Genomic DNA, 17,340 nt, shown 5'->3' with positions numbered 1-17,340 from the left:
ATAGAGATGGATTATGGGAAACTGGACCCTTAGTCTGGCATTTGCCAACATATCCGACTGTAAATTAAAGATGTGGAATTTGTGCACCTGCTACACAAGTCTTATGTAGTCAGACTTAGAAAAATTGTATTGTTTAAAAAAATAGCTTATAGAGAAGTCTCTAAACATTAAAATGACCAAGAAAATGCCTGCATTATTCAAAGATATATCATAAAATATGTGCAACCTGAACTACTTTAGAATCAGAGTTTGAAACAGCAATCTTCTGTCACCAAACATGATCAATTCTAAAAAGAATACTAACAGTTTGGTTTATTTTAAGGGACACGACAAGTGTGGGGCAGCCAATCGTAAAGTGTGTCGTCATGCTATGGTTACGGGACAATTTCAGTCAAAAAGTTACTTATAAAGTAAACGAGGTGAACAGCTGCACTAACTGTAGAACACACCATGTGGTAAATGTTATTATGGGCATGGATTGCAACCTGCAGTATGTAGGAATAACCACAAGGGAGGTCAAAGTGTGCATCATAAAACATTTAAAGGGACACTGAACCAAATTATTTCTTTTGTGATTCAGATAGAGCATGAACATTTAAAAGGGACACTGAACCCATATTTTTTCTTTCGTGATTCAGATAAAACATGCAATTTAAGCAACTTTCTAATTTACTCCTATTATCAAATTTTCTTTGTTCTCTTGCTATCTTTATTTGAAAAAATAATGCATCTAAGCTTTTTTTGTTTCAGTACTCTGGACAGCACTTTTTTATTGGTGGATGAATTTATCCACCAATCAGCAAGAACAACCCAGGTTGTTAACCAAAAATGGGCCGGCATCTAAACTTACATCCTTGCATTTCAAATAAAGATAGCAAGAGAATGAAGAAAACATTTGATAATAGGAGTAAATTAGAAAGCTGTTTAAAATTGCGATGCTCTATCTGAATCACAAAATAAAAAAATTGGGTTCAGTGTCCCTTTAAGCAACTTTCTAATTTACTCCTATTATAAAATTTTCTTCATTCTCTTGGTATTGAAATGCAAGAATGTAAGTTTAGATTCCAGCCCATTTTTGGTGAACAACCTGGGTTGTTCTTGCCGATTGGTGGATAAATTCATCCACCAATAAACAAGTGCTGTCCAGGGTTCTAGACTTTCTTTTTCAAATAAAGATAGCAAGAGAACAAAGAAAAATTGATAATAGGAGTAAATCAGAAAGTATTGCAGTAGTTGATTGTCATCATTTATTATACTTACATATTTTTTATTGGACCTAACTTCCCTTTCCTCTTTCTTTCCCTTTCTTCCCTTCCCCTTGCCTGCTTCAACCCTTTCCCTCCTCCCTCTCTTGTTTTTTTATTTCTTTTCTCCTCCATACTGCTGGTTGCATATCAACATAAATACGTTCACCCTCAGTGGCAAATTAATTATCTATATAGGATTTTTTCTTTTCATTCTTCACATTTAATTATACATGCATTGCAAATATTTGAATGTACATACTGGTTCACATAGAGTTAATGTTGCAACACATTCCTTTTGGGTTTTGAGGCTGTCCAATCAGGGGTCTGCTCTGAATACATAATCTCAGGTGTGGAGTGACTATACAGGTCCCTGATGATGGCATAACGCCAAAACACATCAGGCCAGCCTGCTTTACACTTGCAAGTGTGTGTTTTTACTTTTTATTGTCTATGTAAAATATTTTTTTTTTCATTGAATTTCAGACCCTCCATGCTCTGGCATTATTTGTTCTTTTTGAGCCTTTGAAAAAAAATGTAGCTTTAAAATAGATTCCCCATATAAACAATGTTTAAATGCACCAAAAAGCCTATAAACTATATACTATCAGTATACTAATAATTCAGAGAATTCTGTGGAAAAAAAGAAAGTATGGTTTATTCTGAAGCAAATTAAGAGTTACTTCGTTTCTATGTATCCACATCTTATGGGGTAGCGCCTAAAAATATCTTACTAAAAAAGCTCCCATATGACAATACTGATTTTCTTTTAGTTTATTAACCGCTCCCTCTACATTGTGAGCATGCACAATGCAATGTTTTGACAGGAAAATGCCATGGGTAAATTAAAGGGACAGTAAAAATATTTTGGCTCTTTAATTCCAACTACTAAGCTTTAAATTGGTTCTTAATTGATTTAAGAACTTTTTGTGATGCTGTTTACATGTATATTGATAAACTATTTTGTATATTGTATATTGATACTGTTTTTTTTTGTCATGGGGTGACACGACCAATCATAAGGATAGAAGCTGGCATTAAGGAGACAAAACAAGTAACCTTTAGTGTCCCTTTGAGTGCAAATGAAACTAGAGAATAGAATGGGCTGAATAACCAAGATACTTTAGAATTTTCCTGCAAATTAAGTAAAAAAAAAAAAAAAAAAAAGCTTTCCAATTGGTGCTACTGGAAGGGTATAAGGCAGGTTTATCAAGGCTAACCCTGCCACATATGTGTCCCCCTATTTGGTCCCAGTGGAGATTATCAGATAAGTAAATACAAGGACCATGCTGATTTTGCCATCATAATGACCATGGTAAGTCCTGTCTATTCCAGTAAATATGGTTTGCCTGCTCCAAATAAGGAAAGTGATGGGTGGAGTTTGGCCTATTGAAAAACATGTGCAGTAAAACCTGATCTTTTTACATTCAACAGATTTTTAAGCAAAGATGCTGAATTTTGTTTGTGTGTGTTTACTGTCGCTTTGGGTATCAATTTTCTCACCTTTTACGGCAATATAGAATTTAGGTAACAGGCATAATTCCTTTGGCTTCCTGGAGACAGAAACCATCCCATAAGTCTTCAGTGGTCCTACTCCTCTACATGTGTCCTCATTTGCAGCCTGCTTCAGTCCAGTTTCTACCTGTGTAGACTGAGGTAGTGTAGGACTGTAGGTGGAACCCCAAAGTGAAAAGCTATTTCTTTAGAAGGCCATGAAGGAGCCTATGGACTGGGACAATGCATTAAGCGGCTCCCACCATTTCTAGCTATCCTGTTAAATGCAATCTTGGAGGGGAACATGTTGGGGAAGTATATGATTATCACAATTTGGGTCTATGGATTAAGCATTTTTTTAGCCGAGATGTTTCTGATGAATGGGACAATATTCGCTCCATCTTCCACAGTGCTTTTACTAGCATCTGAAACTCAGGTTAATGTACAAGATTTATTTTGTGATGAGAGGTACTCTTCATCAGTATGTCCCCGGAGTATTTACATGCAGAAGTTATTATATGTCCCCTACACTAGAAGGTGACAGACTACAAATAGCTCCAGGAGCATGTGATGAATGTTTACGATTCTTTTGTTGCTGATATTCATTCTATTGGGAGGCTTCTTCTATTATTCAGAGATTCACTAATACTAGCTGACCTTATTAATACATCCAATGGCCAGAGTTATCCACTTTCTTTTAAAGTCTTCACTAAAAATGTCCATTAAATACCAAACATTGCCATGCAATTTTTATTAAGAGACATAGAACAGACTCTGGGTCTCCTAAAAGACCAACTGACATTTCTCTGATTATGCCAATTATAACTACTAAGAAGCTAAGGGAGACTGGCATATGTTCCAGCTTGTAGCTCCGATCATCTTCAAAAGGTGGTTTATTTCTATATTTCGTTGTCTTATAAAACACAAAAACAAAGATAATACAAGTAAACACTTTTTATTTTCAGAAAATAAATTTATACAAACACCTCTTTCTACCTGGTTTTGTGTCAGCTATTCATTTTCTATACCAGTTTATCACAAACATTAAGAAAACAAAGAGCGATTGGACAAGATCACAATGAGACTCAGTGCAAATTAAACACCCCACTCTAAAACAGCTATTTTTGCATGGAAGCAGGCGAAGACCGTTAAACCTAAAGTATTGTTTGGATAAAACATCAGTAAATACTAAAACTTGTTTTTTTTAAATAAAAAAAGAAAGGATGTAATTTTGGGATGGATTTTTTTGTTTTGTTTTTAGTTGTTTGTGTTGAAATAATTTCTGTCCTGGTATAAAATATAAGGATTAGAATACATACATGTGTTGATTTTTCTAAGATATAAAATTAAGAAGCAATTCTATTAAATGAATGGGGCTGAAAAAGATTTAGTAAATTTTGTATTAATATACAACAGTGAATGCTGATCTGTCTAAAATAAAAAAAAGCCTATTTAAGCATCACATGCCCTTAAAAATGTGACTAACTGTTCAAGTCATTCTATCTCATGACCAAGTGCTGATCCTTTATGTGAAACAGAAGGAAAGGGAAGAAAACAGATCTATTTATTAAAATGATACCATACCAAGTTGGGATATATCAAGGTCCCCTTTTCATATATAATGCTTTGAAATTTATAAGTTTTCACATTCTGAGAATTAGAAGTGAACATGAGAGACTGCACAGGCCTCGCTCCTAATTGTCCTTTAGCAGAGATTAAGAAAGGAAAAAAAGCAAAATAATGGAGATTCTGCTAACAAGACAGGCAGTGGTAAGCTTTCTATTCTACAGTCCCCGGACTGACTCCTCAAAACAAGGCAATTGCCTAGTGGAGATTGGCAAGCTGAGAAACAATTACCAAAATCAATGTTAGTCTGTCATAAAATATTTCCTACTCTATAGATGTTTTAAATCTATTGCAAGGCAACCAAAAGATCTAAGGTGTTAAAGTGAGAGAGACTAAGTGCGGGTTGAGGGTTAGTTTAGTGCAGTGGATGGTTGTAGTATCCCCATAGAGAACCATTGCATCAGAAGTTGGATTATGACACTCCTGATGAACTTCTGAAAGTTATGCCTCATTTCTTTTTTAAAACTCATGTGAAACCCAGTGCATGATGGATTACATATCTTATAGATTATTCACTGTGCATATCACCCTCAACTACAGAGAACTTTCATTCTATTATTCCCAGTGAAACCAAGATCTGGGGGCTGATATCTCACTGTTCAAATAACCTTTTGAGAATCTGATACAGAATAAAGCTATTACTTATTAATACCTCAATGACAAAAAACACAATACCTTATAAAGATATTTCCATAATATGAACAGCAATGGAGGTAATATATACAAATGTAAATGTAAAGTATAAAAATACTCACCTGAAATCATTTAGGGCATCTACAATTTTGTTATATGCCAAACTTCTCTGGCTGGCTATCAGCTGCTCCTTCGACTCATTTTCATTGCCTTCAGAAAAATATGAACAGTTACAAAATTTAAAATATAAAAGCAAATTAGTTAACAAAACAAAAGTGTGTGTGTGTTGGGGGGGGGGGGGATAAAAAAATAATAATATATGCTTACCAGATTAATTCCTTTACTTCCTGGCAGGGAGAGTCCATGACTTCATTCCTTACTGGTTAGGAAATACAACACCTGGGCCACCTAGGAGGAGGCAAAGACACCCCAGGATAGGGGAAGTGGAAGGGATATTTAAGGCCTTTGGCTGGGGTGTCTTTGCCTCCTCCTGGTGGCCAGGTGTTGTATTTCCCAACAGTAAGGAATGAAGTTGTGGACTCTCCTGCCTTATGGAAGGAAAACTAAATTTACAGGAAACATAAAAATCTAGTACATGATGATCACAGACAAGGAGAATAATAAAAGCAAAAACTACCACTTAAGAGAAGCAACACAAAGACTTGCAGAAAAAAATGTTTCTAGCTAAAGAATTGTTAAAAAACATTTAGCTATAAAGCTTTTATTTAAGAGAACATAGTAAGACCATGTAGAAATAAAGTAGCTATACTATACATATCTTGAAATTGGTTTCTGTGCTTGGATGTAAATTATATGGTTTGACAATCTTCTAACAATGTTCTAAATTCTTGGATAAGAAAACTACAACAAAAGGAGCTGCTTTCTTTGTAATTAGGAAATAGATTACAAATGTATCAATGGAGAAAAACAGCAACAAATCTCCTCTCCCCATACCTGAAAATTGTCATATTCTGACAAGGTAGCACAACAATAGCCACACAAATCCCACTTTAAAGGGACATGAAACCCAAAATGTTTGTTTAATGATTCAGACAAAGCATACAATTCTAATCAACTTTCCAATTTACTTCTGTCATCAAATTTGCTTTACTCTCTTGGTATCCTTTAATAAAGGAGCAGCAATGTATTTACTACTGGGAGCTAGTACTAATGAACCAATAACAAGGAGGGTATATATGTCAGTCACCAATCAGCAGCTAGCTCCCAGTAGTGCATTGCTGCTCCTGAGCCTACCTATGCTTTTCAAAGGATAAGAAGATAATGAAGCAGCAAATGAAACAATTAGAAGTAGAAAATGGATAGCTTTTTAAAATTGCATACACTATCTGATCAATGAAAGTGTATTTTAGAATTGACAGTACCTTTAATAAAGGCTAGTAGCCCATTTTACTTATACACAAGTCCACCAATATCATTTGTCAGTTTATCTAAAAAAAAATGTCAGTGTTCTAACTGGTAAGGCAAACATTCACGGATGTCCCTTTAGGGAAAACATAAAGGATCAGACAATAGGCTGTAATGAGATCTCAGTAATGCTGTTAAATTCTACCTGCTCTATTGCACTTTTCAGCTTGATCATGAGACTTTCAAAAAAGTGGGGAAGTGAGCAAAGAAGTAAGTCATGGAACTTGGCATTTTCTTCCTCATCCTTGGACAATGAAAAATTAACTCCAATGGCAATTTTCTTCTTTCGGAGACAATTCCCAGGTTGGAACCACTGCCTTCATCAGAACATATATGAAACTTTCTTCTACAGACCTGAATTATAAGATAAAGTAAAGTTTCTAATTACACTATGGAGCACTCTTATAAGCTAAATAGATACTAAAAACTGTAGTTTCAGAAAATATTATATTAAAACTTGTTTCATAGCATGAATAATTTTATTATCTACAGGACACTTTGGCTAAGTATTGTTTGTTATACTAAATGCACAGTATTAAACCATAAATACATTATTTCTTTCATTCAGATAGAAATGCAATTTTAAACAATTCCCAATGTATTTCTATTATATAATCTGCTTCCTATTTATGGTATCCTTAGCTGAAAAGCATACCTAGGTAAGCTTAGAAGCAGCAATGCACTTCTGGGAGCTAGCTGCACATGTATGCTTCTTGTTATCAAATCACCCAATGTGTTTAGCTAACTTCCAGTAGTGCATTGCTGATCCTTCAACAAAATATACAAAAGTAATAGAAGTAAATTAGGAAGTTGTTTAACACTGTATGCTGTATCTGAATCGTATCTCTTTAAAAGCAGCTCCCACACAGTTAGATACATTTGTTAGCAAAACAGAAATGATACAGATCTTGCAACCCACACATAAAACAATGGCTATTGCTGTTGTCTCCATAGTAAGAAACTGTAGGATAACTACAATAATGTTAGTGCACCAAGAGATCTTATATTTCTACATTAAGAATCTCAATGTTCTGCCCAGGATTTTAACGGATGTGTTCACAGTCTCACCATCAGGGAAAAACTCCATTCTCCAAGCTGGTTGTTTGACTGCGACGCAGCGGCGCTGGTAGCTGCTAGGCCACAACTGCTGTTTAGTGAAGAGGCCCGGTGAGGGAAATGGGAGTGATGAGAAGGCTGCTCAGAGAGGCCTACAGCAAGAATACAGCAGTGCATCAATTAACAATGTACAGTAAATAGAAAGCAAAGTTACAAAACAAATCAGCAGTAAGATAATATATTGTATCAGATAGTGTTGAGGTTATTCCCCTACTCCCTCTAGACATGGGTGCCGACTTGTCAAAACCTAGCTTTCTCTGAATACCAGTGCTGATGTGTTTGCACATGTGCAGCATTCGCCTTTAGATACTGGCAGTGAAAGCTAGGTTCCAAAAATGTCCGTGTCTATCATTAGAGGGAGGTGCATGAAATGTATTTAGTGTTTAATGTCCCTTAAAGCAACAGTAGAAGAGCACTATATACCACAAAGCATGAGATAGAACCTGGCCCTCTTTATTACATGGGCAAATGTAATATATGTACGGATAATAAAACCAAGTACAATATTATGTCTAATCTTGGGTTAGAAATCTAAAGTGGGGGAAACCTGTAATTAACAGAAGGGAAATTACACTGCCAAGCTTGAATGTAGTGCGATGCATTGTTTAATTCTGACACTATTAGCAACCAAAAAAGAAGGGACTTATCAAAAGATGTAGCGGTTATGAAAGATGCTCACCAGATTCTTGCTATACCACTGTCCCTGTCGTCGTTTTAATCATCCCGACCAGGCATGTCCATTGGATTACTGTGAACTGCAAGATTAAAAAAAAAAGTCAAACAGCAGTATAAACACTACTTGAAATATTATTGTGTATATATGCAAACTAATTAGAATAGCATGGATTCTCTCTCTGGGATCTGTATAGCATCGGCGTGACATACCACGTACAGCTGAATGAAAAATGGACACAGAAATTCATGTAAGAAAACTGCATGCAAACCCACACACCGCAATCTGCACCTGAGCTGATCAAGTTTCGCCATCTTCTTCATGGAGTGAATTTCTAGATCCGTAGAGTTTATTGAAATAATAATTTACAAGCCAAAGAAATCTTGCTACTTAGTAACATTTAAACTGTCAAAGCATGCGGAACATGAAGTTCTTAAAACACACTCTTACCTTAATTAAGCAACATATGAAGATGTAAAATTGTTTCAAATAGGACAAAACAACATCTTGTTATGATAAAAAGTCACAGCACCTTTAATTTTACACTTAAAAGGAGACACTAACCCTGTGAGATTGTTATCACTTTATCAGCGGATTAATGCCTGTCCCTAACTCTCCAAAATCATAGACTAGATACAGAAAGAATAGGTTTTAAAAGCCTAAGTTACAACATGGCAGCAACCGCTACTATATAAAATATAAAACTGTTAAACTTATTTCTATAATTTAAAAGGGACATAAAATACATTTCTTCCACCTCCCTTTTAATTAGGAGTGCCACTATACACTGCAGGTATCTGAAGAGACTTGCTGCACATGTGCAAACACATCCGCATAGGAATGTAGTGGAAACCTAGATATCAACATGATAGCACCAATGACTATAGGGGAGGTGGGGAAATAACATCAATACTAAGCTTATAAAGGGCTAGATTACAAGTGGAGCGATATTTAGCTCTATCAATGTTTGCGCTCAAGCAAAACCTGACCACCGCTAACTAAAAAACGTCAAATATCTTAACAGCGTTACTTTTTTCTCCCCATAGACTTTAAATGAGCATGAATCGCGTTAAACACTAACCCACACAGGAGTTATTAATATTTCACATCGCCCATGTTCTTCATATCCTATAGATATATAGGTATAGATATCTATTATACATTAACATTATCAGATATATATACAGAAATATAATATTTAACAATAAAAATTTAATTTTTTCCTAGGCGAAGAACATAGGAATGTAAAATATGCATAAGAAGCTTCGGGTTTCGCACTTTATGAAATTAGTAAATATAAAATACTATTGGGTCAATTTATTAATGCCGGGTGGAACATGATTCACTGTAGCGTATCATGTCCTGCCCGGCATTGCTAAATGCCGACAGCACACGCTGACGGCATTTAACAATTGCCCAAGCATTTCTTGGGAAATGCTTGTGGATTGCCGCCCCCCCCACATTCGAGACCAATCGGCCCGCTAGCAGGGGGGTGTCAATCATCCCGATCGTATCTGATTGGGATGATTGCAGTCTTTTATAACGTTGCTTCTTAACTTCCATTTCCGGCGAGCTGGAAACTGCGCACGGAGAAAGCAGCATCCGCTGCTCATTAACTCTCCCCCCTTTAAATAAAAATTAAAAATGATTATACTGTAGATACTGTAAAAAATATATATATATTCTACGGATCATTTAGATTTTTTTACTAGTATCTTATACAATGCAATATATAAAATGCAATTGTGCTCTTGCATTCGTGTTTACTTTCAAATTGTAACAAGAGCTATATTTCCGTTACGTGCACAAAGTCGATATCACTCACGCCGCAACAGCACAAGACTTGTAATCTAGCCCAAAATGTATTTTAGTTTTTTAATGTCCATTTAAACAAGTAACAGAATTTTAAAAAATACATTTGCATATTTTTCTCGGGCTAATTTGTATTTTTGAATACATCATTATATTTAGCATGTATCTAGGGTTTAGCATTCCTTTAAGTGCAGTAAGAAAGTGATTTATTTGGTAAGGTTTAAGTCACAAGTATGTGAAACAGTTCGGTTTTATTATTGCATATAATTATGCCTTGTTCAGCCAGGCATCCAAAAGCATCTGAATTGGACAGGTCGTTGTTCTTGAGTGTGAATGGGAAGATATTAAAGGCATCTAATTATTGCATGCAAGTACGTAACAAAAGTGATGCTCAGCTCTGGAAATAAGGGTTTTTTTTTTTTTTAAAAAGCAAAATTATTATGGCTGCCAACCCCTAATCATTATTTTGTTATCACGGCCTTCTCAACTGAATTTATATACAATAATACATTTATATATAATAATCTACTTTATTTTACTCCATGCTTCATAAAATATTGTAAGGCCCTTTCATATGGTTGATCGCTGTGGACCACTCTCTAAAACAGGGATTTTTAAATTTGTTTGATTATGCAGCTGTATTATGTTTGTTCCGTTTTGCCCAGAATATATGGCTGAAATTTCTAATAATCTGTACACTACTTTATTACTCATCATCTCTCTTATGTCTATATATCTTCCTACCTACAGGATGTTTCCAGTACTTTGTTAGAATTTATTTGATGACTAGAACATTTGTTACTTCTCTCTAATACCAATTATACATTTATGGCTATTGTGAATCGTATGTCATTCAAGTTCTTTACAGTACTCATGTTCTGTTTTACTCCTTATTTCCACAGTCAAGAGCGAAGGTGAACATGCCATTTGGACACACCATCTAAACTACCCTTCACAAAGCACGCAGCAAACCTGCAAAGAAAGAGGCGCTCCGATCAGGCGGAGCGGGCCTTGCTCAGAGAATGCCCCTCCTGGGGCTGCAAAACTGAGGAGAGACCTATATATTGAAACGCAAAATATACAGGTAAAAGAACAGTTAGTAGAGTGTCCACATGGACTAAACTAGCAACTCACAGCAGCAACCTCAAGGACACAAACAAAGTCAGGATTGAGCACAACTTGTGATCTGTCAGTTGTGACAAAGCCTGACTTGGTGTAGGTAATAAAGGCATTTAGTTAAGAAGCGCAGGTCAAGGAGAAGAAAATAAATAGGAAATATTGAAAATGTTCATGTGTGTGAGCACTTTAAATTAATATACAAGATAAACAGTAATGAGACACACAGCAGTATAAATAAAATGATGGCACACCACATATAAGTGAACAATGGTAAAAAGAGACCCTGCCCTGCTGAGCTCACAATCTTTCAGTAAATAAAAAGGTTATACTAGTGGAAAAAATGTCATGTTTTCTTTTATAAGAGGCATGTATGATTAGCTCTAGTAACTTTGCAAATCTGAGTTGTTAAAAATGTAAAGTACTGCTTGAGAACCATAGATAACTGTTGGTCCCCAAACAGACACAGCTGTTGAAATCAATAGGCAGTCACCAGGGGTTTGTGCAAACTGCTGCTAATTGGCTCCACGGGCATGTCCACTCAGGACCAGCTGTTCTCTGAGGCGAGTGAGAGGTGCTTTAAAAGGGACATTATACACTCATTTTTTATTTGCATAAATACAAAAAAAAAAAAAAATTTTAAATGTATAGTTTTGGCTTATTTTTAAATAACATGTGCTCTGATTTTCAGACTCCTAACCAATCCCCAAAGTTTTATAAGAATACAGTCAGCTACCTTCTCCAGCTTGCTCTTGTTTGTGTAAAGGGTTTTTTTCATATGCAAAAGAAGGGGAGGGGGGGTCTATTTCTCACTTGCATTGGCGCTTTCCAGCTACCTTTTCAACAGAGCTAAACTGAGAGCTTCTAAGTAAGTTTTTAAACAGTTTTATACTGGACTTTTTATATCAGTATCTGTGCATCTTATTGTTTATTTTAAAAAAAAAAATTAAAATTTTAAAAAATATATTGTTGTTTTTTTTTTTTAAATTTTTTTTAAATGTATAGTTTTGCTTATTTTTAAATAACATTGCTCTGATTTTCAGACTCCTAACCAATCCCCAAAGTTTTATAAGAATACAGTCAGCTACCTTCTCCAGCTTGCTCTTGTTTTGTGTAAAGGGTCTTCTGCAAAAGAAGGGGGAGGGTCCTTATTTCCCACTTTGCAGTGGACTTTCCAGCTACCTTTTCAACAGAGCTAAACTGAGAGCTTCTAAGTAAGTTTTTAAACGAGTTTTATTACTGGATTTTTATATCAGTATCTGTGCATCTTATTGTTTATAGTAGTGTCTATTACATGCAGTTATATGAAAATGAGTGTATACTGCCTTTAACTATGGTTTGCAGGGTTAAAACAAAGACTTGCAGCGTTGCAGTTCTTATATTAATATGTTATTACCCATGATGTACAGCTTCCTATAGGAGCTAATAAACACTTGTGCACACATCCCCTTCAATAGAAAGTAAACTTTTTTTTAAAATGTAGGTTTCACACTAAAAAGAATTTGGAAATAGGGATTGACTTAAATGAAAGTTACAAATTTAAGATGGCACTTTAATAACTGTGGCTCATTTACATGTTATAAAGAAGCAAGGTATAGGGGTCAAGGGCAAACGCTTTAAGAGACAGAGATAAGTGAAAACATCAGACTAAAAATAATAAAGGAAACCAAATTTGTTATAATTGTATTATCTGTCAATCTCCTGGCACAAGCTTTAACCTTCCTATGAAATATCTGTAATATTTTAGATGGGGGAGCTGGAAGGTAGAGAGGCAGCTTTTTTGCAATGCTACCATCACATGCCGAACTCTCAACATGAGTTCACTGACGTTAGATTCATATGGACCATTACAGAATTACTACTAGAGGCAAACAATGACCTGCTAGATTCTGAAAATCTTGGAAGTTGCTGACAATTCACAGGAAATTAAATCCAGTGACAAGTAGAGTTGCCACCCAGATGGTATTTTACTACCGTTATTTTTAAGATTCAGGTCAAAGAGTGAAAATAAAGCTTAAATATGGAAATAAAGATTCTATAATTGTGAAACTTTGTTTAAGTGTATTGTAATATAATTATAAACCAATGATCATTTGAAATCAGCCCTAATTGTCAATTTATCCTGTATAATTATTTATGCAAATGTATGCTAATGAGCTCATCCCGCAGTTTTTTTTCCTCAGAAAAGGCAGCAACCCTAGTGGACAAGAGTGCATCAGCCAGAAACACAAATAATGGAATAACAAGGTATTTTATCATTTGTATTTATCAGTAGTACCTTTTATAAAGTTTAAAAAGGGACAGTAAATTCAAAATAAACTTAAATGGACTGGATAGAGAATGATGTTTTAAACAACTTTTCAATTTTACTCCCGTTACCAATTTTTATTAGTTCTCTTGGTATCCTTTATCCAAAGAGTAATCATAGGTGAACGCTATGAGTGTCCATGTGTCTTCAGCCATCTGGCAACAATGTTGCAACATTATTTATAGCAATGTTATACATGTTACATAACGCTGCTGCCATAGACTGCTAAAGACACATGCACACTCCTGAGCATCTTTTAGCCTACCTAGCTTTACTCTTAATAAAGAATATTAGGAGAACAAAGCAAATTTGATAATGTAAGTCAATTGGAACATTGTTCAAGATTGAATGGCTCCTATCTCAATTACAGAGGTTTAATTTTGACTGTAATGTCCCTTTAAAAAGAAAAGCTCTGCATGCCATCTCTTCCTTCTAATGCAACTACAGTTTGGGCAGGAATATGCATCTCATGGACAGCAGCCTCATTGCAGCAGCCAATACAGATTTATCCTATGCATGTAGGGGCTTTGGTTCTGCACCTTTATTTGCCCCAAACTACAGATGCTGTGTAGTGGATGAATGACATGACTATAAAACACATTATATAAACAGCAAACAGAAAGCTATCAATCCAAAAATGTAAGTCTTCACCTACAGCAGCAAGGAAAGTGGTGTGGAATTTGAGGTATGCTTGGTCAATCAACCAGTCTTCAATAAAGTATAATGGGAATGTTATGGTATTTCACAAAAACACAGATTTTTGTCATACAATATTTTGTCCATGTTAATTTTTAAAAAATTTCTGCTGTAATCCTAATTAGGAGCAGTTAGGGTTGCATCATTCTTTGAGTGTGATACACAGTAATAAAACACGTGGACACATCCGATCTAGATTGATCATTTTTGCCTAGCAAGACAATTAATCCATGCTTAGTACAAAACAAGCATACAATTATCTTGACCTAAAACAAACAGAGTATCTTCCTAAGAAATTGTTCTTTAATCATGATAGGAAAGTTATTGCACAGTTATCTTGCAAAAACAAAGTAATTAAACTCAGATGTAATATATTGCCAAACACATAAACTGCTTTGAAAAGATAATACAGTACTATGTTTACCAGGAGGACCATTCATAATGCTGCTGTTGTCTGCCTTTATAGTGTTGTTGTCTTGGTTAATATATTCAAGGCTATCTTGCAACCTGGAAGAAATAGGCAGTTTGTCCAATAGTACACAATTACTACATCTCAAACAATCTACTATCAATCGTAACTTTTAGTATGCATGTATTATGACCCAGAGATATGGGTTATAGTAGTATTTGCAAACAAATGGCAAAATGTTATCCCAGGATACAACAATATAAATAATACATACATGCATTGTTGCCTCTAACTACTGCTTAGATTGTAAACTCCCCTAGTGAGCAGTGCTCTAATACTTCTGTATATGCTACCTTCCCCATTTTGTCTTTATTATTTACTCCCGTTTACATAGCGATGTATAAATTAGCTGGTGTGTGCTTACAAATAAATAGAATATCAGATAATCAGTAGCTAATTAGTAGTCAGTGTTTATAATGGTAAGTCAGGACATTGTGTACTGCCTGTCTTTGTATTTAGGCATTGTGACAGGGGTTATTTAAATTAATACTGTATCAAGAATGGGAACAATTATGTCCCCCCCCCCCCCTTGAAAATGACCAAAGGGGGACTTTCCAAAAGGTTCGCTTTTTCCACATTCAGTTGAGAAAATACAAAGCAATTATGCTCTTTAACAAGACCTTGGCAGAAATGTATTAAAATCCGAAAAGTTAGGAATAAAAGACAAAAAAAAGAAAATAAAAACAGAATTTATGCTTACCTGATAAATTACTTTCTCCAACGGTTGTGTCCGGTCCCACGGCGTCATCCTTACTTGTGGGATATTCTCTTCCCAACAGGAAATGGCAAAGAGTCCCAGCAAAGCTGGGCACACACATGATCCCTCCTAGGCTCCCGCCCACTCCCAGTCATTCGACCGACGGACAGGAGGAAATATATATAGGAGAAATCAATATGTACCGTGGTGACTGTAGTTAGAGAAAATAATTCTCAGACCTGATTAAAAAAACCAGGCGGGGCCGTGGGAGCCGGACACACCGTTGGAGAAAGTAATTTTATCAGGTAAGGCATAAATTCTGTTTTCTCCAACATTGGTGTGGTCCGGTCCACGGCGTCATCCTTACTTGTGGGAACCCAATACCAAAGCTTTAGGACACACGGATGAAGGGAGGGAGCAAATCCAGGTCACCTAAAACGGAAGGCACCACAGCTTGCAAACCCTTTCTCCCAAAAATAACCTCCGAAGAAGCAAAAGTATCACATTTGTAAAATTTTGGCAAAAGTGTGCAGTGAAGACCAAGTCGCTGCCTTACACTTATCTGGTCAACAGAAGCCTCGTTCTTGAAGGCCCATGTGGAAGCACAGCCCTAGTGGAAGTGAGCTGTGATTCTTTCAGGAGGCTGCCGTCCGGCAGTCTCATAGCCAAACGGATAATGCTTTTAAGCCAAAAGGAAAGAGAGGTGGGAAGTCGCTTTTTGACCTCTCCCTTTTACCATAATAAACAACAAACAAGGATGATGTTTGTCTGAAATCTTTAGTAGCCTCTAAATAGAATTTTAGAGCACGGACAACGTCCCAAATTGTGTAACAACCGCTCCCTTCTTTGAAACTGGATTCGGACACAAAGAAGGTACAACTATCTCCTGGTTAATATTTTTGTTAGAAACAACATTAGGAAGAAAACCAGGCTTAGTACGCAAAACAACCCTTATCGCATGGAACACCAGATAAGGAGGAGAACACTGCAGAGCAGAATAACTCTGCAACTCTTCTAGCAGAACGAGATTGCAACACCAAAAACAAAACTTTCCAAGATAGTAACTTAATATCTACGGAATGTAAAGGTTCCAAACGGAACCCCTTGAAGAACTGAAAGACTAGATTTAGACTCCAGGGAGAGTCCAAAGGTCTGTAAACAGGCTTGATCCTAACCAGAGCCTGAACAAATGCTTGAACATCCTGGCACAGAGCTGCCAGTCTTTTGTGAAGTAAAACAGATAAAAGCAGAGATCTGTCCCTTCAGAGAACTTGCAGATAATCCTTTTCTCCAAACCTTCTTGCAGAAAAGGATAGAAACTTAGGACTATTTTATCCTGTTTCCATGGAATCCTTTAGATTCCACACCAACAGATATATTTTTTTCCATATTTTATGGTAAATTTTTCTAGTTACAGGCTTTCTAGCCTGAATCAGAGTATCTATTACAGAATCTGAAAACCCACGCTTTGAATAGAATCAAGCGTTCAATCTCCCAAGCCGTCAGTTGGAGGGAAACCAGATTCGGCATGTTCGAATGGACGCCTGAACAAGAAGGTCCTGTCTCAAAGGTAGCTTCCATGGTGGAGCCCGATGACATATTCACCAGGTCTGCATACCAAGTTCCTGCGTGGCCACGCAGGAGCTACAAGATCACCGAGGCCCTCTCCTGATTGATCCTGGCTACCAGCCTGGGGATGAGAGGAAACGGTGGGACAATACATAAGCTAGGTTGAAGGTCCAAGGTGCTACTAGTGCATCTACAAGAGTCCGCCTTGGGATCCCTCGGATCTGGACACCCGTAGCAAGGAAACCTTGAAGTTCTGACGAGAGCCCATCAGATCCATGTCCTGGAATGCCCCATAATCTGAGTTGTTTGGGCCAAAGATTTCCGGATGGAGTTCCCCACTCCCCCGGATGGAATGTCTGACGACTCAGTCAATCCCGCTTCCCAATTTTCCACTCCTGGGATGTGGATCGCAGACAAGTGGCAGGAGTGATCCCTCGCCCATTGAATTATCTTGGTCACTTC

At 36.4% G+C, this 17,340-nt stretch overlaps 1 protein-coding gene across 1 annotated transcript in view; it reads right to left on the bottom strand.

Annotated features, from left to right (window-relative positions):
- The window catches only part of FNIP1 (folliculin interacting protein 1), a 177,407-nt gene that overhangs the window by 80,104 nt on the left and 79,963 nt on the right, over window positions 1-17,340 (bottom strand). Inside the window, 9 exon segments of the mRNA XM_053717196.1 lie at window positions 5,120-5,178; window positions 5,181-5,207; window positions 6,568-6,711; window positions 6,714-6,755; window positions 6,758-6,776; window positions 7,491-7,539; window positions 7,542-7,630; window positions 8,218-8,293; window positions 14,559-14,650. Of these exon segments, the coding sequence (XP_053573171.1) occupies window positions 5,120-5,178; window positions 5,181-5,207; window positions 6,568-6,711; window positions 6,714-6,755; window positions 6,758-6,776; window positions 7,491-7,539; window positions 7,542-7,630; window positions 8,218-8,293; window positions 14,559-14,650 (597 nt within the window).

This window comes from Bombina bombina, chromosome 6 (assembly GCF_027579735.1).
Source record: "Bombina bombina isolate aBomBom1 chromosome 6, aBomBom1.pri, whole genome shotgun sequence".
Lineage (NCBI taxonomy): Eukaryota > Metazoa > Chordata > Amphibia > Anura > Bombinatoridae > Bombina > Bombina bombina.
Note: the sequence above shows the minus strand (reverse complement) of the source record. Positions and strands in the feature narration are given on the sequence as shown.